Raw genomic sequence first — 17,298 nt, 5'->3', positions numbered from 1 at the left:
CAGCGAGATCACTAGGGGAAGCCCCCAGCCCAGTGCCTAGAACAGAAGCCCTCCGTAAAGAGGATTCCAGCTCCGGGGTCCGTCCCTGCCCTTTTCTCTGTGCCAGGACTCGGCAGTGCAGGCCTGTGGTGGAGACCCAGGAAATGGCTGTGCGTTTGCTGGATGTGCCCATCTCTCCGTCCTCATCTCTGAGTTTCTATTGTTTGGGTCTAAAGCAGGGAATCCCCAGGCCGGCAGAACCGACACTCTCCCTTTATAGATGAGAACAACAAAGCCCAGAGAGGGCAGGCACCTGCTCAGAGTCCCACAGCCAGTCAGTGTCAGAGCTGGGCTAGGACAGTTTCCTCTCTCCACGCCCAGAATCATGCCCACAAAAACTCTTTGCTGTCTGCTTTCCAGCCTCTCTTCTTTCTTACTGATCTGAACTCATCTTCCAGTCTCTACCTCTTTAGCAACCAGAACCCAGGCATAGGTGACCAGCCCCAGCACCCCCAGGAGCAGAGACTGCCTCGTTGGGGGAGTGGGGGTGGGGAGGGGCACAGCGTGGGCCAAGAATGTGAGCTGCTCTGGCCGGGGGGCCTAGGCTAGGCTGCCGACAGAGGAGCCAGTGTACCCAGACATTGGGGCTTTGTGAGCTTGGAGTTCCTGTGTGGGGAAGGTTTTGTTGACCTGACATTGTTTCAGGTTGACTGAGTGACAGCATCTTAGCGCCCAGGAGCCAGCTCTTTGGAGCCAGCCAGGGTCTTGGGGAGAGGGAAGCTAGGGTGCCCTAGTCTGGGACAAGGAGGGGCAGGGGCTGCCTGGGCCCTGTGAGCACTGAGCAGGTCCCCATGGGTAAGGCTGCAGGGGAAGAGCGACTCCTGAGGGAAGACACTGAGGAAGGAGAGAGAAGGTGCCCGCGCATGTTAGGGCCAGAGCAGAGGGGCCTGGACGGAGTGAGAATGGACAGAGGCAGGACAGGGGTCATCCAGAGGCTGGGCAAGACCTGCCCGGAGGGTGGGAGCTCTGAGAAGCCCGCCATCAAACCTTAGTGCACGAAGGAAGACCCAGGAGAATCCTAGAGGCCGGGAGGGAGGCATTAGGGCTGGCCAGCGGGGTGGGGTGGGCCAAACTCACAGCTGTCCAGATGTGCAGGAGAGATAACTCTGTTTACTGGGCACCCAGCAGGAGCAGGGCGAGGGTGGGGGTGGGTGGGAAGGGGCTCCCTTGGCCCATGGGGCGGGCAGATTAGGAGGCGGGGGCATGAGTCAGGGGTTTGCGAGCTGCCCCCGGGGCAAAGGAGCAAGAACCTGGTGCGGTTAGAGAGCGGGTGTGAGCTCAGCTGGTTGCAGAGGGCACCAGGGGCTGCAGGAGTTCCCGGAGGGACCCCAAGACTCGTGAGCAGGTGAGCAGGGAAAGTCTAGGGGTGGTGCTGTGGTGCTTGTGCTGAGGGTTTCTGCAGGTGCCCAGCGTAAATCTTTGCCCAAGTGGTCACAGGTGCCTGACCTCCAAAAGGGATGCAGGTGGGTGGAGTGAGAACGTTTCAATGTGTGTTGTTACCCCTAAGGGCACAAGCCCATTGGCACCTGTAGCCGGTGTGAGGAAAACCAGCCAGTGTTAGAAGAAAAAAAAACTGGCACGTGGCTGCAAAGGTGTTTGTGGCTGGTGTGTGAGTGTGTGTGTGTATGTGTGGAAGGTTCCTTGGCAGGCCCCTATTTATGAGACCCTCAGATCCTACAGACACAGGTTTCACCCCCCCAGTCCCCTCTTTGTTCCATGTATGGGGATCCCCAGGCTACCCTACCTCCCTCCTAGGAGAAAAGTTGACACTGCTTCCCGTTTGGGACATTTCAGGGAATCTACCAGGGAGACCTGGTACTGTTCTACCCTAGAGAGTGTTTGAAGGAAAAGGAGGAGTCCCCCACCACCAGAGAATTTCAAAGCACTTAGGCTAATTCCATGGGAATTGAAGGAAAATCAGGGAGGGATGAAGATAGCAAGTCTGACCTTGATCCCTATTGCAGTGATAATGATGGCAAATGTTTATACAGAGCTCCTTATGTGCCAGACACTATTTTAAATGCTATCTATATATCTATATCTGTATCTATATCTATATATGATATGAACTTAATGTTATATCAGGTCTATGAGGTAAATACCATTATTAACCCATTTTACAGATGAGAAAACTGAAGTACAGAGAGGTTGAGTCACTTGCCCAAGGTCACATAGTTATGGCTAGTGGCAAGGTTGGGATTGGAACCCAGGCAGTTTAACTGTGGAGTCCATGCTCTTAATCACTAACAATAAGCCAGCTAATAGTTGTTTTCTCTTCTGGGGGGCAACTCAGTATAATGATTAGAGGTGTAGCTGGAGCCAGTTAGGCCAGGGTTTAATCCTGCCTCTGAGACCTACCTACAAGGGGACCGAAGTAGGTAGACGTCTCTAAACTCAGCTTTCTCATCTATAAAATGGGGCTAATGACATTACCCACCTCACAGAGTGGTTTGGGATTATAAGAGATAAAGCCGTACAGCTTGGTGCAATGTGGGGGCAATTACACAAAAGTGGTGATATAACACCAGGGAGCCCTCCCTATCATCTGGTCACCCCACCCGCCAGCCCAGCCTCTTCCAGCTGTGCGCCACCTCCTGGGTTCCAGATGCCCCACTCATCCTTATCTGGCCTTGCCCTGGCTTGCTGGCTGGCCAGGTGTTTGGTGTGCTCCCAGACACAGGGCAGAGATTGGGGAACAGGCTCTTATCAGTGCCAGACAGAGCAAGGCCTGCAGCTGGGTGCTGGTTTGGCCTGGTGGGGGCAGCAATCTGGGTCATGGGTGCACCCCCTAAGGCCCCAGCTGAACTCAAGTCACCTCCCTTCTCCCCTCTTCTCTCTCACTGATGTCTCAGAACCCTGGTGTGAAGGCCCCCCCATAGTACAGATAAAATGACGAAGGCCTAGACAGAGGCTGGGAGCTGCTCAAGGCTGTTTGGCCAGTCGGTGGCAGAGGCAGCCTGGATCTCTGGATTCTCTGGCCCTGGAGGGCCCCTCTAACCATCCCACCTTTCAGATGGGAAACTGAGGCCACAGTCCCAGCCCCATGAGGGGGACTTTCAACACCTAAAGCTTTACACCTTTGAGGCTGCCAGGGATCTGAGGCCCAGGAAGGGACAAGGCCAGAGAGGGAAAAAAGAGAATAAAGATGGAAGAAGATGCAAGCAGGGAACCTGGGGAGAAGGGCACAGGAGGAACAGAGAGGGAGAGAGAAGGTGTGGGATCCGGATCCTCAAGGGGCAGGTCCTGTGCAGGAGGAACTGTCCCATCATCAGGCTCTGGGACCCTCCCATGGCCATCACTTACCCCACCACCACCCCAAGGCAGGGACCCCTGCCTTTCCGTTTGGAGGGCCATGCCCCTCTCCCTACCGCTAAGGACTGCAGGGCCATCCATTCCGCCGAAAGGAAGCTCTTTGTTTAGTTCTGTCTACACTCTCTGCCCTATTACCTCACACAACACCCAGCCCTGTCCTGCATGGTCCTAACTCTGTACATCTGCCCGCCATTCCTCACACCTGGGCTGTCGCTCCCCAGCTCTCAGCCTTTCAAATCCTACTGCTGCCCCTAGGTCCAGCACCAGTGTCTCCTTCAGAGACACTGCATCCTAAACCCCACTAATGACTCCTATTCCTTCTCCTTCCATACAGATCCTTGGGACCCAGTACATTCCCCTTAGCCTGTCATGTGTTCCTGGCTTGTCTCCCAGTCAGGGCTGGGAGCTTCTTGAGAATAGGGACAGTGTCTTACTCATCTCAGCGTCCCTCTTCTCAGCACCATGCAGGCACAGAATGGGCACATTTGTCAACATCACCCAAATCCCTGTCACCACAATGGGTGAGAGGGGAAAGGAATTCCCTCTACACCCAGCCTGGGGCCACCCTCGGGGACCCCTGCCCTCCCCTCAGGCTTGTCCTTACATTCCTGGGGTGGGCATACTTTCCTCTCTGCTAGAGACACAACTGAGAAAACTGAGGCGCAGGACTCGGTGGTCTCCTAGCTGGGTCCTAGGCATCCTGATTCTGTAGTCCTAGAGCCCCAAGCCAGCAAAGGGACACATTCTTACATTCACTCTACATGTATTTATTAAGCACCTACTATGTGCAACCATTCTGCTAGGAGTGGGGGATTCAGTGGGGACTGAGACATGTAGGGTCTTTCTTCCCTTCTAGAGGCATTATCGGACAATATATGCACTAATGAATCCAGAAACTAGAAAATGACAAATTGGGTCAGTGAATGTTAGGATGGTCAGTGAAAGAATCCGAAGAGGTGACATTGGAACTGAGATATGAGAAGGGCTAGGGTGTAGGGGGAGGGGCCTCTAGGATGTGGACAACTGCCTGTGCAAAGGCCCTGGGGCAGGAAAGGGCTTGGTAAGGCCTATGGGATACCTGGGGAGAGAACAAAAGAGACAGCGTTCAAGATGAGGTGGGGGAGGCAAGCAGCGGCACCTCATTCAGGACTGCAGGCCACTCCCAAGGCTGCTACACCCCATGTCAGTGTGAAGTAGTCATTTCTGGGAGAAGAGGGTGTGTCGTAGAAATTCTCCGGGGAGCTAAGCCCCCTGAAGAGGGACAGGTCATGCTGCCTTGAGGCTGCCTGACTCCTGGGGATGGGCAGGAAAAGAAACCAGGTGAGGACTGGAGAATGGAGAAGGGAGTCAGATTTGAAGGACACCCCCATCCTCCCCAAACACCCTTAGACTGATGCCAGCCAAGCTGCCCGATCTCTCCTGGCCCCTGCACGCCTGCCCTCACATCCACAAATCCACACCCACGTCTCCTTCCTCTGAACCCACTGTATCCCAACACCTGGGAGCCCCCTTCACTCAAATATAGTTCCCTCTGGGGGACAGCCAGGAGACCCCAAGATGCCTTGTGCCTCATTCAGCCGGTGCCCCTTCCTGTGCCCCTTCCCTGCAGGGACCTGCAGTGCGGGTTATGCTGGGGGCTTGGATCCCTGTGGACAATCAGAAACTCAGGACAGCACCATGGGGGATTACCAGGTGAGTCTTTCATGGCATCTACAGGGCTCCTACCTTAGGGCTCTGGACTCCTACCTTCATGGGGGCTCAGGGAGCCCCTCATAGCCCAGCCCTTGATGGCCGCTTTCCACAGGAGGATTACGAAGAGGGGCTGGAGGAGATTCTAGAGCAGGAGGAATATGAAGACCCAGACGTCCCTGTGGCCCAGGTGGAGGAGCCAGAAGGTGAGCCCTGTCTCCCTTTCTCTGCCGGGATGAGATGCTGAGTCCTGGACCTGGACAGTTGGGGAACGATTCCTCCCCCCTCCTCCACACTCCCCCTGCCCCAGCCCCAGGGCTAGTTCTCCCACAATCCTGGCTGATTGAAGGATAAACAGAGTTTTGTTTGGAATGATCACAGGAGGGAACTGGAGGGGTGGGGACGGGGCCAGTCACCCGTCACCGTCACTGCACCCCTTAGATTTGTGAGAGGGCAGCCAGGCCTGTCTGGCACAAGGGCAGGAGGCCACATGTCACCCACGCCCATTCAATGCTGGCTTCTCGGTGAAGCACTAGGCTTGTTCTGGCAACATCATTTTGTGTGAGGGGTCCAGAGGTCCTGAGACATGGGGGGCTGTGGGGACCCCCAGGGCAGAGAGACATCAAGAAGACTTCCTCGGTCTGTCCAAGGTCTTAGCTGGGAGCCCAAGGCAGGCACCTATTTACTGTCAACAGGACCTAAGTGCAGGCAATTGGTATTGAAGATAAGAGGCCCCTCTGGGAAATGAGGGTTGGGGGAGGAGGGTGTGGGGGCAATATAAGGGCAGACCCCACCCTGGGGCCCAGAGCTCAGCTTGGAGGCAGGGAGAAGCTATGGGCTGGTGGGATTGCTGAGGCAGGTGAAAAGAAGGAAGGGAATGGGTCCCCAAAGGGGGCACAAGGGGAGGAGACCCTAAGAGACTCCTGAAAATTGACATTTAGGGTTCTCCAATCACCTTGGAGATGACGCTCCCGAGCGTCACTGAGGATGAGTCCCAGGTCCTCCACAGTGCTCAGATGGAGAGTGATAGAGCCAGGCTGGGCCTAGAACAGGCACGGGGAGCCAGAGCCCACTGAGCGGAAGGGGAGGGGTGGGGGCACCAGGGGCCCGAGGCTCATGGTGGTAGCACAGGATTGTCGGGGACAGCACTAACCAACCTCTGGGTTTTCAGCTTACCTCACCGAGCCAACAACCACAGACTTCCACATCACATCACAGCCAGGCACCCACGAGGTGAGGACCCCAGCCTCCCCCAATTCTCCTTCCTGTGCTACTCACTCTTGGGCCCCACCATTCTACCAGGGGACGGGAGTTGAAGAGGGAAGGTGTAGAGGAAGGCAAAGCTTCAAACAGGCAGCAAACAGGCTGAGAAGGAGTGGGGGTCCTGGGAAATCGGTAGAAGGGAAGAGGACAGTCCCAACTGGGTCCCCTTTCACTGAGGTGGGAGTTTGCAGGCCAGAGAGAAACTGGCTGTTGGAGGTCAGAGCCCGCAGGCCCTGTGGCCCCGGCTAAGTTATCAGGTTCTCCCTGGGGAAGCACAGAATTAAATAATGCTCTTCTCTACCCAGGACCCCCACGTCCCTGGTGGGCCCCAGACTGCTTGGCTGGTTAGAAAATTGAGTTTGCCCTCAGGTAGGCCCTTGAGAGTAGCCACCTGGCCCCAAAGAAACTCAAAGACAAGCTGATTGACACATCCATTCCACAATCTTAGAGGCAAGAGATGACCCAATGACTAAAAGACTTTCTTCTCCTTCCCCTTACAGTACCCACTCTAGCACCCCTTTTAGTCTGGAGGGTCCCCAAATGCCTCTAAAATGGGGACAGAGGCCTGGTGAGGAAGCTAAGGAATAGAGCCAGGAGTGTGGGCTGTACCTGTGGGACCCTCGAGCATTCTCCCCATTCTTCCCACCTCATTGACACTCCAGGCTGGAGCTCTGGACAGACCCTCTGAGCTCGCGACCTGCCCCCAAATGCTCCAGGGCCCCGGGCTTCCCACAAACATCTCTCAGAACCTGCAGGGTGCCCACTATGCCCTGAGCTGCTAGTCTCCTCATGGAGACTTCCCTGAGTCTGATGGACTAATTCAGGTCTACGTGGAGCTGCATGAATTGGTGATGGACGAGAAGAATCAGGAGCTGCAATGGATGGAGGCAGCGCACTGGGTTCGACTGGAGGAGAACTTGGGGCAGGATGGAGCCTGGGGCCGCCCGCACCTGTCTTACCTCAATTTCTGGAGCCTCCTAGAGCTGCAAAGAACCTTTGCCAAGGGTGAGCCCTGCTGGGCCCCTCTGCAACCCCTGAATGTGAGGTTTGGTGGGGAGGAGGGCCACAGTGCAGCTGTCCAGCTCACACCTCCTCCACTGCCTGCAGGGACTGTCCTCCTGGACCTGTCAGAGACCTCCATGGCTGGGGTGGTCAACCAACTACTGGACAGGTTTATCTACGAAGGGCAGATCCGGCCTCAGGACCGAGATGAGCTGCTCCGGGTTCTGCTGCTCAAACACAGGTGCCCCGCTTGGCCTGGACATGGACTCCACTCCCAAAAAGCCCACCTTCCCAGCCCACCTGCCCCAAGCTCTCCCTGGAAGTCCAGTGCCCCCCCCCACCAGGATGAGGCTTACTTTTCTTCCAGGATGGCTCCTGCTTCTATCACCTCTTTAGGGGTGGCCATGTCTCCATGCTCAGATTTGGGGGCCACTGGTCCCCAAGAGGGCAGACTCTCAAGGCCCTTGCCTCCATCTATTCATCTGACTCTACCTAGTTATTCTAGACAGAGGCCACCTGCTTACATCCACAGGCTCCTTCAGAAGAGGCTGATTCTCCTTCCTCCCCAGGGTCTCTCTCTAGTCCGGTCACTAGGAATTCCTACTTGATCCCTCCCACAACCAGTCTCTACTCTGCTGAGAGCCCAACCTGAAAAACTTCCCATGTTCCCTGTGTGTCCTGCAGCCATGCCGGAGACCTAGAGGCCCTAGGGGGTGTGAAGCCCACGGTTGTGACACGTTCTGGGGAACCCTCAGAGCCTCTGCTCCCCCAACACCCCTCACTGGAGATAAAGCTCTTTTGTGAACAGGTGAGCCCATACCAGGAGTGTGTGGAGAGAGCCAGAAAGCCTCAACCTGAACATGGTTAGAAATCAGAGTGGGGAGGGGAGGCAGGGGCCAGATGCTCCCCTTATCACCTGCCTTCCAACAGGGAGAGGGAGGTACAGAAGGGCGCTCGCCATCTGGAATTTTGGAAAAGATCCCTCCGGATTCTGAGGCGACCCTGGTGCTAGTGGGTAAGCGGCGGTGCCTAGTTATCATCCCTCCATACCCCTGCTTCCACCTCATCCTGACCCAGCCTGTCTCTACCTAAGCCCAGACCCCAGCAGTGCCCCGACAGCCTAGTGTGACCACGTCACATCCCCCATCTTCTCGCAGGCCGTGCCACCTTCCTGGAGCGGCCCGTTCTAGGATTCGTGCGGCTGCAAGAGGCCGCGGAGCTGGAAGATACAGCGAAGCTGCCTGTCCCCGTGCGCTTTCTCCTTGTGTTGCTGGGACCTGAGGCCCCTCACACGGACTACACCCAGCTGGGTCGGGCGGCTGCCACCCTCATGTCGGAGAGAGTAAGGAGGGGCCAGCAAGGGCTGGGGGAACCCGGGAGCTGGGTGGCTGCTGAGGCCCGTTCTCCAGCCTGGGCTAGCCTGGGTCACTTTAGCTTCACTAGTTTGGTCCATTCAGTCTAATCCAGCTGCTTCTGACCTGCCTGGCTGGGGGTAGTCCAGGCCTTTGTAGTCTGGCTCAGCCTTGCCTCATCTGGCCTGTCCTAGTCTGGCCCACTCTGGCCTGGTTCTCCCTGGTCAAGTCCAGCCTGATCTGGCCTAGTCTGCTCTGGCTCCGTCTGGTCTGCTGTAAGCCACCTATGTTGTTCGCTTTAGTTCTTTCTCTTTTCCCCACTCAGGACCTGGTCTGCCTCCCCAAAGCCCTTTCACAGTGGGGGAGAAGGAGGAAAAGCAGTTTCTAGCAAGGAGCTGGGTGAGAGGGTTCTGGTCCTCGGGGGCCCAGCCATGGACTCCTGAGTCCTTTCACCCAGCAGGTTCAGGCAGTCCTGACCCTCTCTCTGGCCCCCAGGTGTTCCGCATGGATGCTTACCTGGCCCAGAGTCGGGGGGAGTTGGTGTGCTCCCTGGAGAGCTTCCTGGACTGCAGCCTGGTGCTGCCTCCCTCAGATGCCCCCTCAGAGCAGGCCCTGCTCAGTCTGGTGCCTGTGCAGAGGGAGCTGCTGCGGAGACGCTACCTGCCCAGCCCTGCCAAGCCAGACCCCAGCTTCTACAAGGGCTTAGGTACCTGCCCTGCCCAGCCCAAGGCTTTCTGAGCCGCCATAGACCCTCAGACACCCCAGCACAGCCCTGTAAGCCCCTGCCTCCCCCCTTCCCATCAAATGCCCCGGTGTCCCTTCTCCCTGTCCTCACGCCACCCAGCCTCCTTGGCTGCCCTATTCCCATCAGACAATACCCACCTCGTCTCCCGTCTCCCCACACCTCTCCCTGCTGCCCCCATGACTGTGGTCCTATCCTTCATTACAGATTTGAATGGGGGTCCAGGGGTCCCTGGTGGCCCAGATGACCCTCTGCAACGAACAGGCAAACTCTTTGGGGGCCTGGTGCGTGACATAAAGCGCCGTTACCCCCGCTACTTGAGTGACATCACAGACTCACTCAGCCCCCAGGTCCTGGCTGCCGTCATCTTCATCTACTTTGCTGCCCTGTCACCAGCCATCACCTTCGGCGGCCTTCTGGGTCAGTGCCTCTGTATGCCCCCAAATCCTTATCTCTGATCCTCTGGCCTCTGTGTGATCCCTGACTTCTGATCCAATTTGACACTCTGGATCCCTGCATCAGTTTGCCCGTGAAATGCTCCACTGGCCCCTGGAAATGATCTCCTGACTTTGACCTCACTGTAACTTCTACCCACAGGCGAGAAGACCCAGAATCTGATGGGGGTGTCAGAGCTTCTCATCTCCACTGCGGCGCAGGGCATCCTCTTTGCCCTCCTGGCAGCTCAGCCCCTGCTTGTGGTTGGCTTCTCAGGGCCCCTGCTCGTGTTTGAGGAAGCCTTCTACTCGGTAGCTCTGTTCTGGCCCCACTGTGACCCTAAATGGCCCCCGGTCCCCCCTGCCTGATGCATGGTGTTGGGCCCATTTGCCTGACCCCAGCTGCCTCTGACCACCCTACAGTTCTGCAACAACAATAACCTGGAGTACCTCGTGGGCCGTGTGTGGATCGGCTTCTGGCTCATCTTTCTGGTGGTGCTGGTGGTGGCCTTTGAGGGCAGCTTCCTGGTCCGCTTCATCTCCCGCTACACTCAGGAGATCTTCTCCTTCCTCATCTCCCTCATCTTCATCTACGAGACCTTCACCAAGCTAATAAAGGTGGGACTGTGAACATGCATGGGCGTGTGCATGTGTGAGACTGGGTATAAACTATGACTGTGTGTGTCACTGCACACATGTCTGTATGACATTTGTGTGGCCCTGTTTTCATGGTATGTGACTATGACCACATACATGTTGACACCTGCTGCCGGTACTCTTGCTATGACTGTGCAGAGTGACTGTGTATGAGAGGGTACTTCTGTGTGCACATGTCTACATTTATAACCACACCCAGAGTGACTAACGGGCAAGTGTGTGTTTAAGACTGAAATGGGAAACTGCATGTGTGGTGGGGGCAGCGGGGGTTCTCAAGGCTCTAAAGTCCACCCTCTGTCTCTTATACTTGCCCTCAAGAACCACAGGGTCTGCAGATAGAGTACCCTGCCCCCTCAGCTCTGTCACTTTAAACCATGCCTGCCTCTGTATCTACATTTTATATGGAGGAAACGTGGGCAATGTATTTCTGCCCCTGATTCTGTTGGTTGGTGGATCTTTCAAAGTCCTTGAAGCCCTTTTTAGGAACCTCCTTGACACTTGTGTCCTCCCCTTCAGGCTTCTCATGTCTCCCAGGCCCTGGGTGTTCACACACACACAAACACACACACACACTCATTGCCTTCATGGCCCACCCCACCCAAGCCTAGCCTGGTCCTCACTCCTGAAAAACAAGCTGTAGAATCCCATTGCTCCTCTGTTACCAGGTCAGCTGAGATAAAAGATACGTGAATGGATGATGGATGGATGGATGGATGGATGGATGGATGATGGATGGATGATGGATGGATGGATGGATGATGGATGGATGGATGGATGGATGGATGGATGGATGATGGATGGATGGATGGATGGATGGATGGATGATGGATGGATGGATGGATGGATGGATGATGGATGGATGGATGGATGATGGATGGATGGATGGATGGGAACCTGATGCCTGGTTTTCTGCTGCAGATCTTCCAGAGCCACCCACTGCAGCAGCATTATCAGCACAATGTGACGATGGAGCCCAAACCTCAGGCCGCCCTGCCCAACACAGCCCTCCTCTCCCTTGTGCTCATGGCTGGCACCTTCTTCTTTGCCATGATGCTGCGCAAGTTCAAGAACAGCTCCTACTTCCCTGGCAAGGTCAGCACATCATCTCCACCTGCCCTTGCCTATACTGCCCTGTCCTAGGCCAAAGCACCACCCCCAGTTTCCCCAATGCCACTAGCTCCCCTTTCCAATTAGTTCCCAATTCCAAGCCTCCCTGGCCCCTTACTCACCCGGGATCTCACTCTTCAGGCAAGCCCATCTCCCTTTCTCAGCATGCCCAGGCTGAGAACCCAGGGAGAGACAGAGACAGTGCTTGGGAGGGGGTGGAGAAGCTGAGGAGTCAAAAGTGGGGCTGGGCCAAGGGAAGAAGAAAGCAGGCAAGTACATGGAGGTGCAAGACAGAGCATTAGCTGTTGACAGTTCCTGTGGAAAGAGCAGGGCTCCCAGGGTGAAGATGGGGTAGAAGTGGGGGCAAATGAGAGGTGCGAGCAACTGGGCACTAATCACTTGTTCCTCCACCTGCCCTCAGCTGCGACGGGTCATTGGGGACTTTGGTGTTCCCATCTCCATCTTGATCATGGTCATGGTGGATTTCTTCATCCAGGACACCTACACCCAGGTGACCCTCTCTTTCCGCCCTCATTTCATTCCCCCAGCATGCCCCCTCCCCAGAACAGCTTTCCCAAACTGCAGCCAGCAATAACTACCCCAACCTTTTCCCTGTCTCTCCTTGGAGGCCCACATTCCTCCCACAGCCTTACAGGGCCCCTCTGGCTGAAGCAAGGGCCTGGATCAGGTTGTCCCCTTTACACCTTAACCCAGGGCAGCAAGAAAGAATCTGCTTAGGGGTCAGGCAAATCTGAGTATGACTCTCACTTCTGCTACCAAATAGCTGTGTGATGCAGGGCAAGCTACATAATCTCTCTGATCCTGTTTCCTCATCTATAAATTTGGGAATGAGCTGTATGTGAAAGGCTTAGTGTAAGGACTGGGTACAAAACAGGTGCTCAATATAGGTTAGTTCCCAACTGCCCAGAATGCTAGCTCCCCATCTCCACCTTTCCCCTGCCAGTCTCTCACCAGCATCCCCCTCCCACAGAAACTCAGCGTACCTGAAGGCCTCAAGGTGTCTAACAGCTCAGCTCGGGGCTGGGTCATCCACCCACTAGGCTTGTACTCCCGCTTCCCCATCTGGATGATGTTTGCCTCTGCCCTGCCTGCACTGCTGGTCTTCATCCTCATCTTCCTTGAGTCCCAGATCACCACGTAAGAGCCAGGGTGGGGCTGGGCCTGGGAGAGACTGAGGCAGGATGGGAAAAGGACAGGCTCCAGGCAGGCAAGACCCCAAGGACTGATGCTAGTTTCAGCGGGACGTGTGGCCCTCCCATCTTGCAGGACTGACCGACAGGCAGACGCAGGGCCAGGGTTTGTGGGACCTGACATTTTATAATTCGGAGAGCCTTTTCTAAGAAAAAATACAAAATGAGAACTACAAAATTAGGTGCCAGATCTTAGAAGGAACCTGTACCAGTGAAGCTCCCTGAAGCCTCTGCTTCATTAACTTTGAGTAAATCTGCCTGTGGATGTTCTAGGTGGTGTCTGAAGACACTTCTGCTCTTAGAGTCTGAATTCTGATCAAGATAGGTTGGGAGGGAAGGGAGCAAGGAACTCCAAGGGAGATGGGCACAGAAGGATAAACGGAGATAGAGAGAGAGAGACCCAAGAATGGGAAGGAAGGAGGGTCAGGGGGGTGGGGGTGAGGGAGAGTCCTGCTTACCCCTGGCCTTCCACACCCCTAGGCTGATTATCAGCAAACCCGAGCGTAAGATGATCAAGGGCTCCGGCTTCCACCTGGACCTGCTCTTGGTCATTGGCATGGGCGGAGTGGCCGCCCTCTTTGGGATGCCCTGGCTCAGTGCCACCACGGTGCGTTCTGTCACCCACGCCAATGCCCTCACCGTCATGGGCAAGGCCAGTACTCCAGGTGCTGCTGCCCAGATCCAGGAGGTCAAGGAGCAGAGGCTCAGCGGACTCCTGGTATCTGTGCTTGTGGGTAAGTGAGTGCTGGCCACGCTCTCCACCACCCTCTGACCTGGCCCCTTAAGATCACGTGCCCCCTCCAGCCCTCCCAACACACCTGCTGTCCACATCTCCCCAGTGTCACTTATTCACATCATGGAATTCTGGAGAAAATGCCCAATGCACTGAGATGGGTATCTGAACAGGGAAGGAAGGAGGGCTTCTCTAGACAGAAGTTCGGTGACCTGCGGGTTATAGCCCTGCCCTGCTGCTAACTCAGTATTCCCCCCTTGTCTCTGGGCCTCAGTTTCCCTGTCTGCATCATTAGAGGGTTCATTAGATGCCCCTGAGCTCTCTCTAGCTCAGCTGCTCTATGATGCAAAGGGCAGTGCTCCAGACATAATCTGGGTGTGAGGGAGGAAAAGACAGAGAGTCACCAGGATTGATCTGAGTCTAGAGCACCTGAGTCCAACTGGGCTTGGTGTGGGCAGTGCCATGGTCGCTGATGGAGAGGCCAGGGAAGTTTCTTATAGGAAGTGAAGCTGTTGGTAGCTGGAGGAGGGTTAGGGTTTGGATAGGTGGAGGGTGATAGAGGCATTCTGGGCTGGGGTGAGGGAAAATGTGGGCTTTTCTGACCTCTGTGACTCCCTTGCCCCCAGGGTAAAGGAGTAGGCTTTGAAGTCAGGCAGGCAGGAGCTTGACTCCCTGCTCTGCTACTTGCTAGCTGTGTGGCCTTAGGCCAGTTACTTCACCTCTCTGAATCTATTTCTTCTGTCTGTAAAATGGGGGTAATCCCTATTAAGAGGAGCTACAGAAAGGGCCAGACAGAATCTGTGGCTTCACTGCCTGGCCCCTGCTGGTGCTGGTCCTCCGGGGCGTGTGGGGCTGATCGCTTGGTTCTCCCCACAGGCGTGTCCATCCTCATGGGGCCCGTCCTGTGCCATATCCCCCTGGCCGTGCTGTTTGGCATCTTCCTCTACATGGGAGTCACATCCCTCAGCGGCATCCAGCTCTTTGACCGCATCTTGCTTCTCTTTAAGCCGCCCAAGTACCATCCGGATGTGCCCTACGTCAAGCGGGTACAGGGCCCTCCAGCTGCCCAGCCAGGGGTGGGGTGGGGTGCTGCGTGCCGGGGCAGGGCAGGCGATGACCCCAGCCTCCACCTGCAGGTAAAGACCTGGCGCATGCACTTGTTCACGGGCATCCAGATCATCTGCCTGGCAGTGCTGTGGGCAGTGAAGTCCCTCCCGAACATCTCGCTGGCCCTGCCCTTCGTCCTTATCCTCACGGTGCCCCTGCGCCGCTTCCTGCTGCCACTCATCTTCAGGAACCTGGAGCTCCAGTGTGTGAGTGGCTGCTCCCCACCCCACCCCTCAAAGCCTGGGGTAGGAGGGAGGGTACAGAGAGGGCAAGGGCCAGAGGGCAGGACTCCAGAGCTAGGTCAGGGAGGGCTCATCAGATGGGGTAGGTCTCAGAATTAAGGAAGGCAGAGAGTGGCATGGGGCCTGCGTCCAAATCCTGGCACTGCCACATCCTGGTGGACGACCTGGAGTGAGTGGCCTCGTTTCTGTGTGCCTTGGGTTTACTCATCTGTAAAAGGAAAAGTAATGACAGAATTGGTTAAAGGGTTAAAAGACACACAGGGTGTGTTCTATGTGAGTTGTTCCGACCACTGAGCAGCTGGTCCTGTGGTCTTCCAAATCATTTTGGACAGAGTTGCTCCTCCAGTAAAATTCTTCTACAACGTGACAGAGGTCACTATGGATATGCCCTGGTGAAGGGTCCCCTGCACATCCTCTGGACGCCCTCCCCCGCTTGGACACCAGGTCCCCAGGGGCTCCTCACCGTTTGGAAATCACTCATGTCGACCAACCCTAAGGGGCTCCGGGATCAGGACAGGACTTGTCCAAGGTTCAAAGAGAGCCAGGCCCTCTCCTAATTCTAGAGGCACTTCTCGGTGCTGCGGTAGGGCTTTTCTGGCCCCTGGGCCACTCACCCTCTCTCCTTCCTACTCCACTCTCCAGCTGGATGCTGATGATGCCAAGCCAACCTTTGATGAGGAGGAAGGTCAGGATGAATACGACGAGGTGGCCATGCCTGTGTGAGAGGAGGGCCCAGGCCCAGACCCCTCCACCATTCTATTGCTTCTCTCTCTCAGGAAAAGCAAAAGCTCACGGGCACCTCATGAACTCCCAGGTCCATTGTGGGGCAACAGCTGAGACCCCGGGGCTGTGGGTTGGGAAAGGAGGGAGTGTCTAGGAAACCTTCCATGATGAATAGACTGGCTTTTCTGGCTGGAAATGGCCCGTGGAGCCCACATTAAGGCATTTGCTGTGCAGCCTCTCCTGCTGCCATGCGACCACCTGGGGATACGGTGTTGGGAGTCCCACCTCCTCATGGCACAGACAGGGGCAGTAGTGAGGGTGGGAGTCATGGGGGGGTCAAATTCCTGCTTGCTGTGTGACCTTGGACAAGTCCCTTAACCTCTCCAGCCTCTGCTTCCTCTTCTGTAAAATGGGTATATTGAAAATAATACCCACCTTACAGGATGGTTACTGAGGACCAAAGATAAACGTGAACGAAGGGCTTTGTAAACTCTGAAAGAACTATTATGCGGTAGTCATCGTTCTTCTTCAGGCCTGCCTGAGGTCACACAGCTCCTGAGCCATACAGCTGGGATTTGAATCAGGTCTCCTGACTCTGAGGCCAAAGCTCTGTGCTCTGCTTCAGTCATCCACCTTCTCATGCTGAGAGATGCCCCGGCTGACTCCTTCTTTCCCCTTCTCTGCTCCCAACCCCTTCCCAGGGACCGTTTTCTCTGGAGCAGAGGGAGTTGTCCTGGTGAGGGCAAGGTGCAGTGTGAGGAGACAATCAGGGCTGGGATTCAGGACTCCAAAATGCTTGCTTCCTCCCCTCATGCTCTCAATCATTCACCATTCATTCATTCCACAAACATTTACTGAGCCTCTGGACCTGGTGGACACAGAGGTGACTGAGACAAGACCTGCCCAGGGGTAGGGGGTAGGGAGACAACACACAGTCTGTTCTATATTTGGATGGGGGATGAAGGGAGGGAAGAGATGGGGAAGGAAAGGGGAGGGAGGTTTGTAATTTATTGATTGTGTATTTTCTCAGAGCTATCATTGTACTTTGGCTACACACACACACACACACTCAAGCCACCCATTAGAGACCCACTTTCCCCACCCCTACCACTCCGAATCTTGAGGCGAACCCAGATTTGACCACTTGGGATAAGAGATAGTGGGTTCCACAGAATATGGGCAAAATCTATTTTTTTATAAAGCAAAAATATAAAAAGAGTTGAAAGAACTGGAAATGGTAAGAGATGGTTGAAACTGGGAATCATGTGTGAGAAAAGAAAGAAGGCTACGGGGTCCTGATGGAAGGCCCTGGGGTACATTCCTGGAGATGACCGGTGCCTCCCACCATTTCACTTTCTCTGCTTCAGTTTCCTCTTCTGTAAAATGGGGACAATAATGGTACCTGTCTCTAGGGTTGTTAAAAAGATTAAATGGGACCAATGACGGAAAAGCTCTAGCTTAACACAAAGGCTGGCCTCAGGCCTCAGAAGAAAAGCTCAATAAACAATAGCTCCTGGTATCGTTATTCTGATTAAGATGTCTCTGCCCCCTCCCTCCCTCTGCTCCTTGAACACTGCTAAGAAAGTGGAAAAAAAGTCACCCACTCTTCTAACACCCTTCCCCTCGATGCTTGGGAATAGGTTTGGCCAATAAATGCATCTGTGGTGGAATGGCTGCTTTGCTGG

At 55.3% G+C, this 17,298-nt stretch overlaps 1 protein-coding gene across 2 annotated transcripts; it reads left to right on the top strand.

The window, feature by feature from the left end:
* Positions 1-1,246: 1,246 nt before the first annotated feature.
* SLC4A1 (solute carrier family 4 member 1 (Diego blood group)) lies at positions 1,247-16,841 on the top strand. Of its 2 annotated transcripts, none has more exons than XM_033090889.1 (20): positions 1,247-1,384; positions 4,961-5,043; positions 5,156-5,246; positions 6,212-6,273; positions 7,128-7,308; positions 7,411-7,546; positions 7,990-8,113; positions 8,236-8,320; positions 8,463-8,647; positions 9,153-9,363; positions 9,607-9,819; positions 9,997-10,145; positions 10,257-10,451; positions 11,409-11,582; positions 12,019-12,108; positions 12,589-12,755; positions 13,289-13,542; positions 14,418-14,587; positions 14,678-14,854; positions 15,223-15,486. In XM_033090889.1, the coding sequence occupies exons 2-20, from the start codon at positions 5,029-5,031 to the stop codon at positions 15,445-15,447; spliced, it is 2,904 nt and encodes a 967-aa protein (XP_032946780.1). In that variant the 5' UTR covers positions 1,247-1,384; positions 4,961-5,028; the 3' UTR covers positions 15,448-15,486. The 2 variants fall into 2 exon arrangements, with proteins under 2 accessions (XP_032946780.1, XP_032946781.1); XM_033090890.1 differs by lacking the exon at positions 15,223-15,486 and adding an exon at positions 15,533-16,841 and having other exon boundaries at positions 1,303-1,384.
* Positions 16,842-17,298: the final 457 nt, after the last annotated feature.

The sequence above is a fragment of the Rhinolophus ferrumequinum genome, chromosome 21 (genome assembly GCF_004115265.2).
Source record: "Rhinolophus ferrumequinum isolate MPI-CBG mRhiFer1 chromosome 21, mRhiFer1_v1.p, whole genome shotgun sequence".
Taxonomy (NCBI): Eukaryota; Metazoa; Chordata; class Mammalia; order Chiroptera; family Rhinolophidae; genus Rhinolophus; species Rhinolophus ferrumequinum.
The sequence above is the reverse complement of the archived record's forward strand: the minus strand, read 5'-3'. Positions and strand labels throughout refer to the sequence as shown.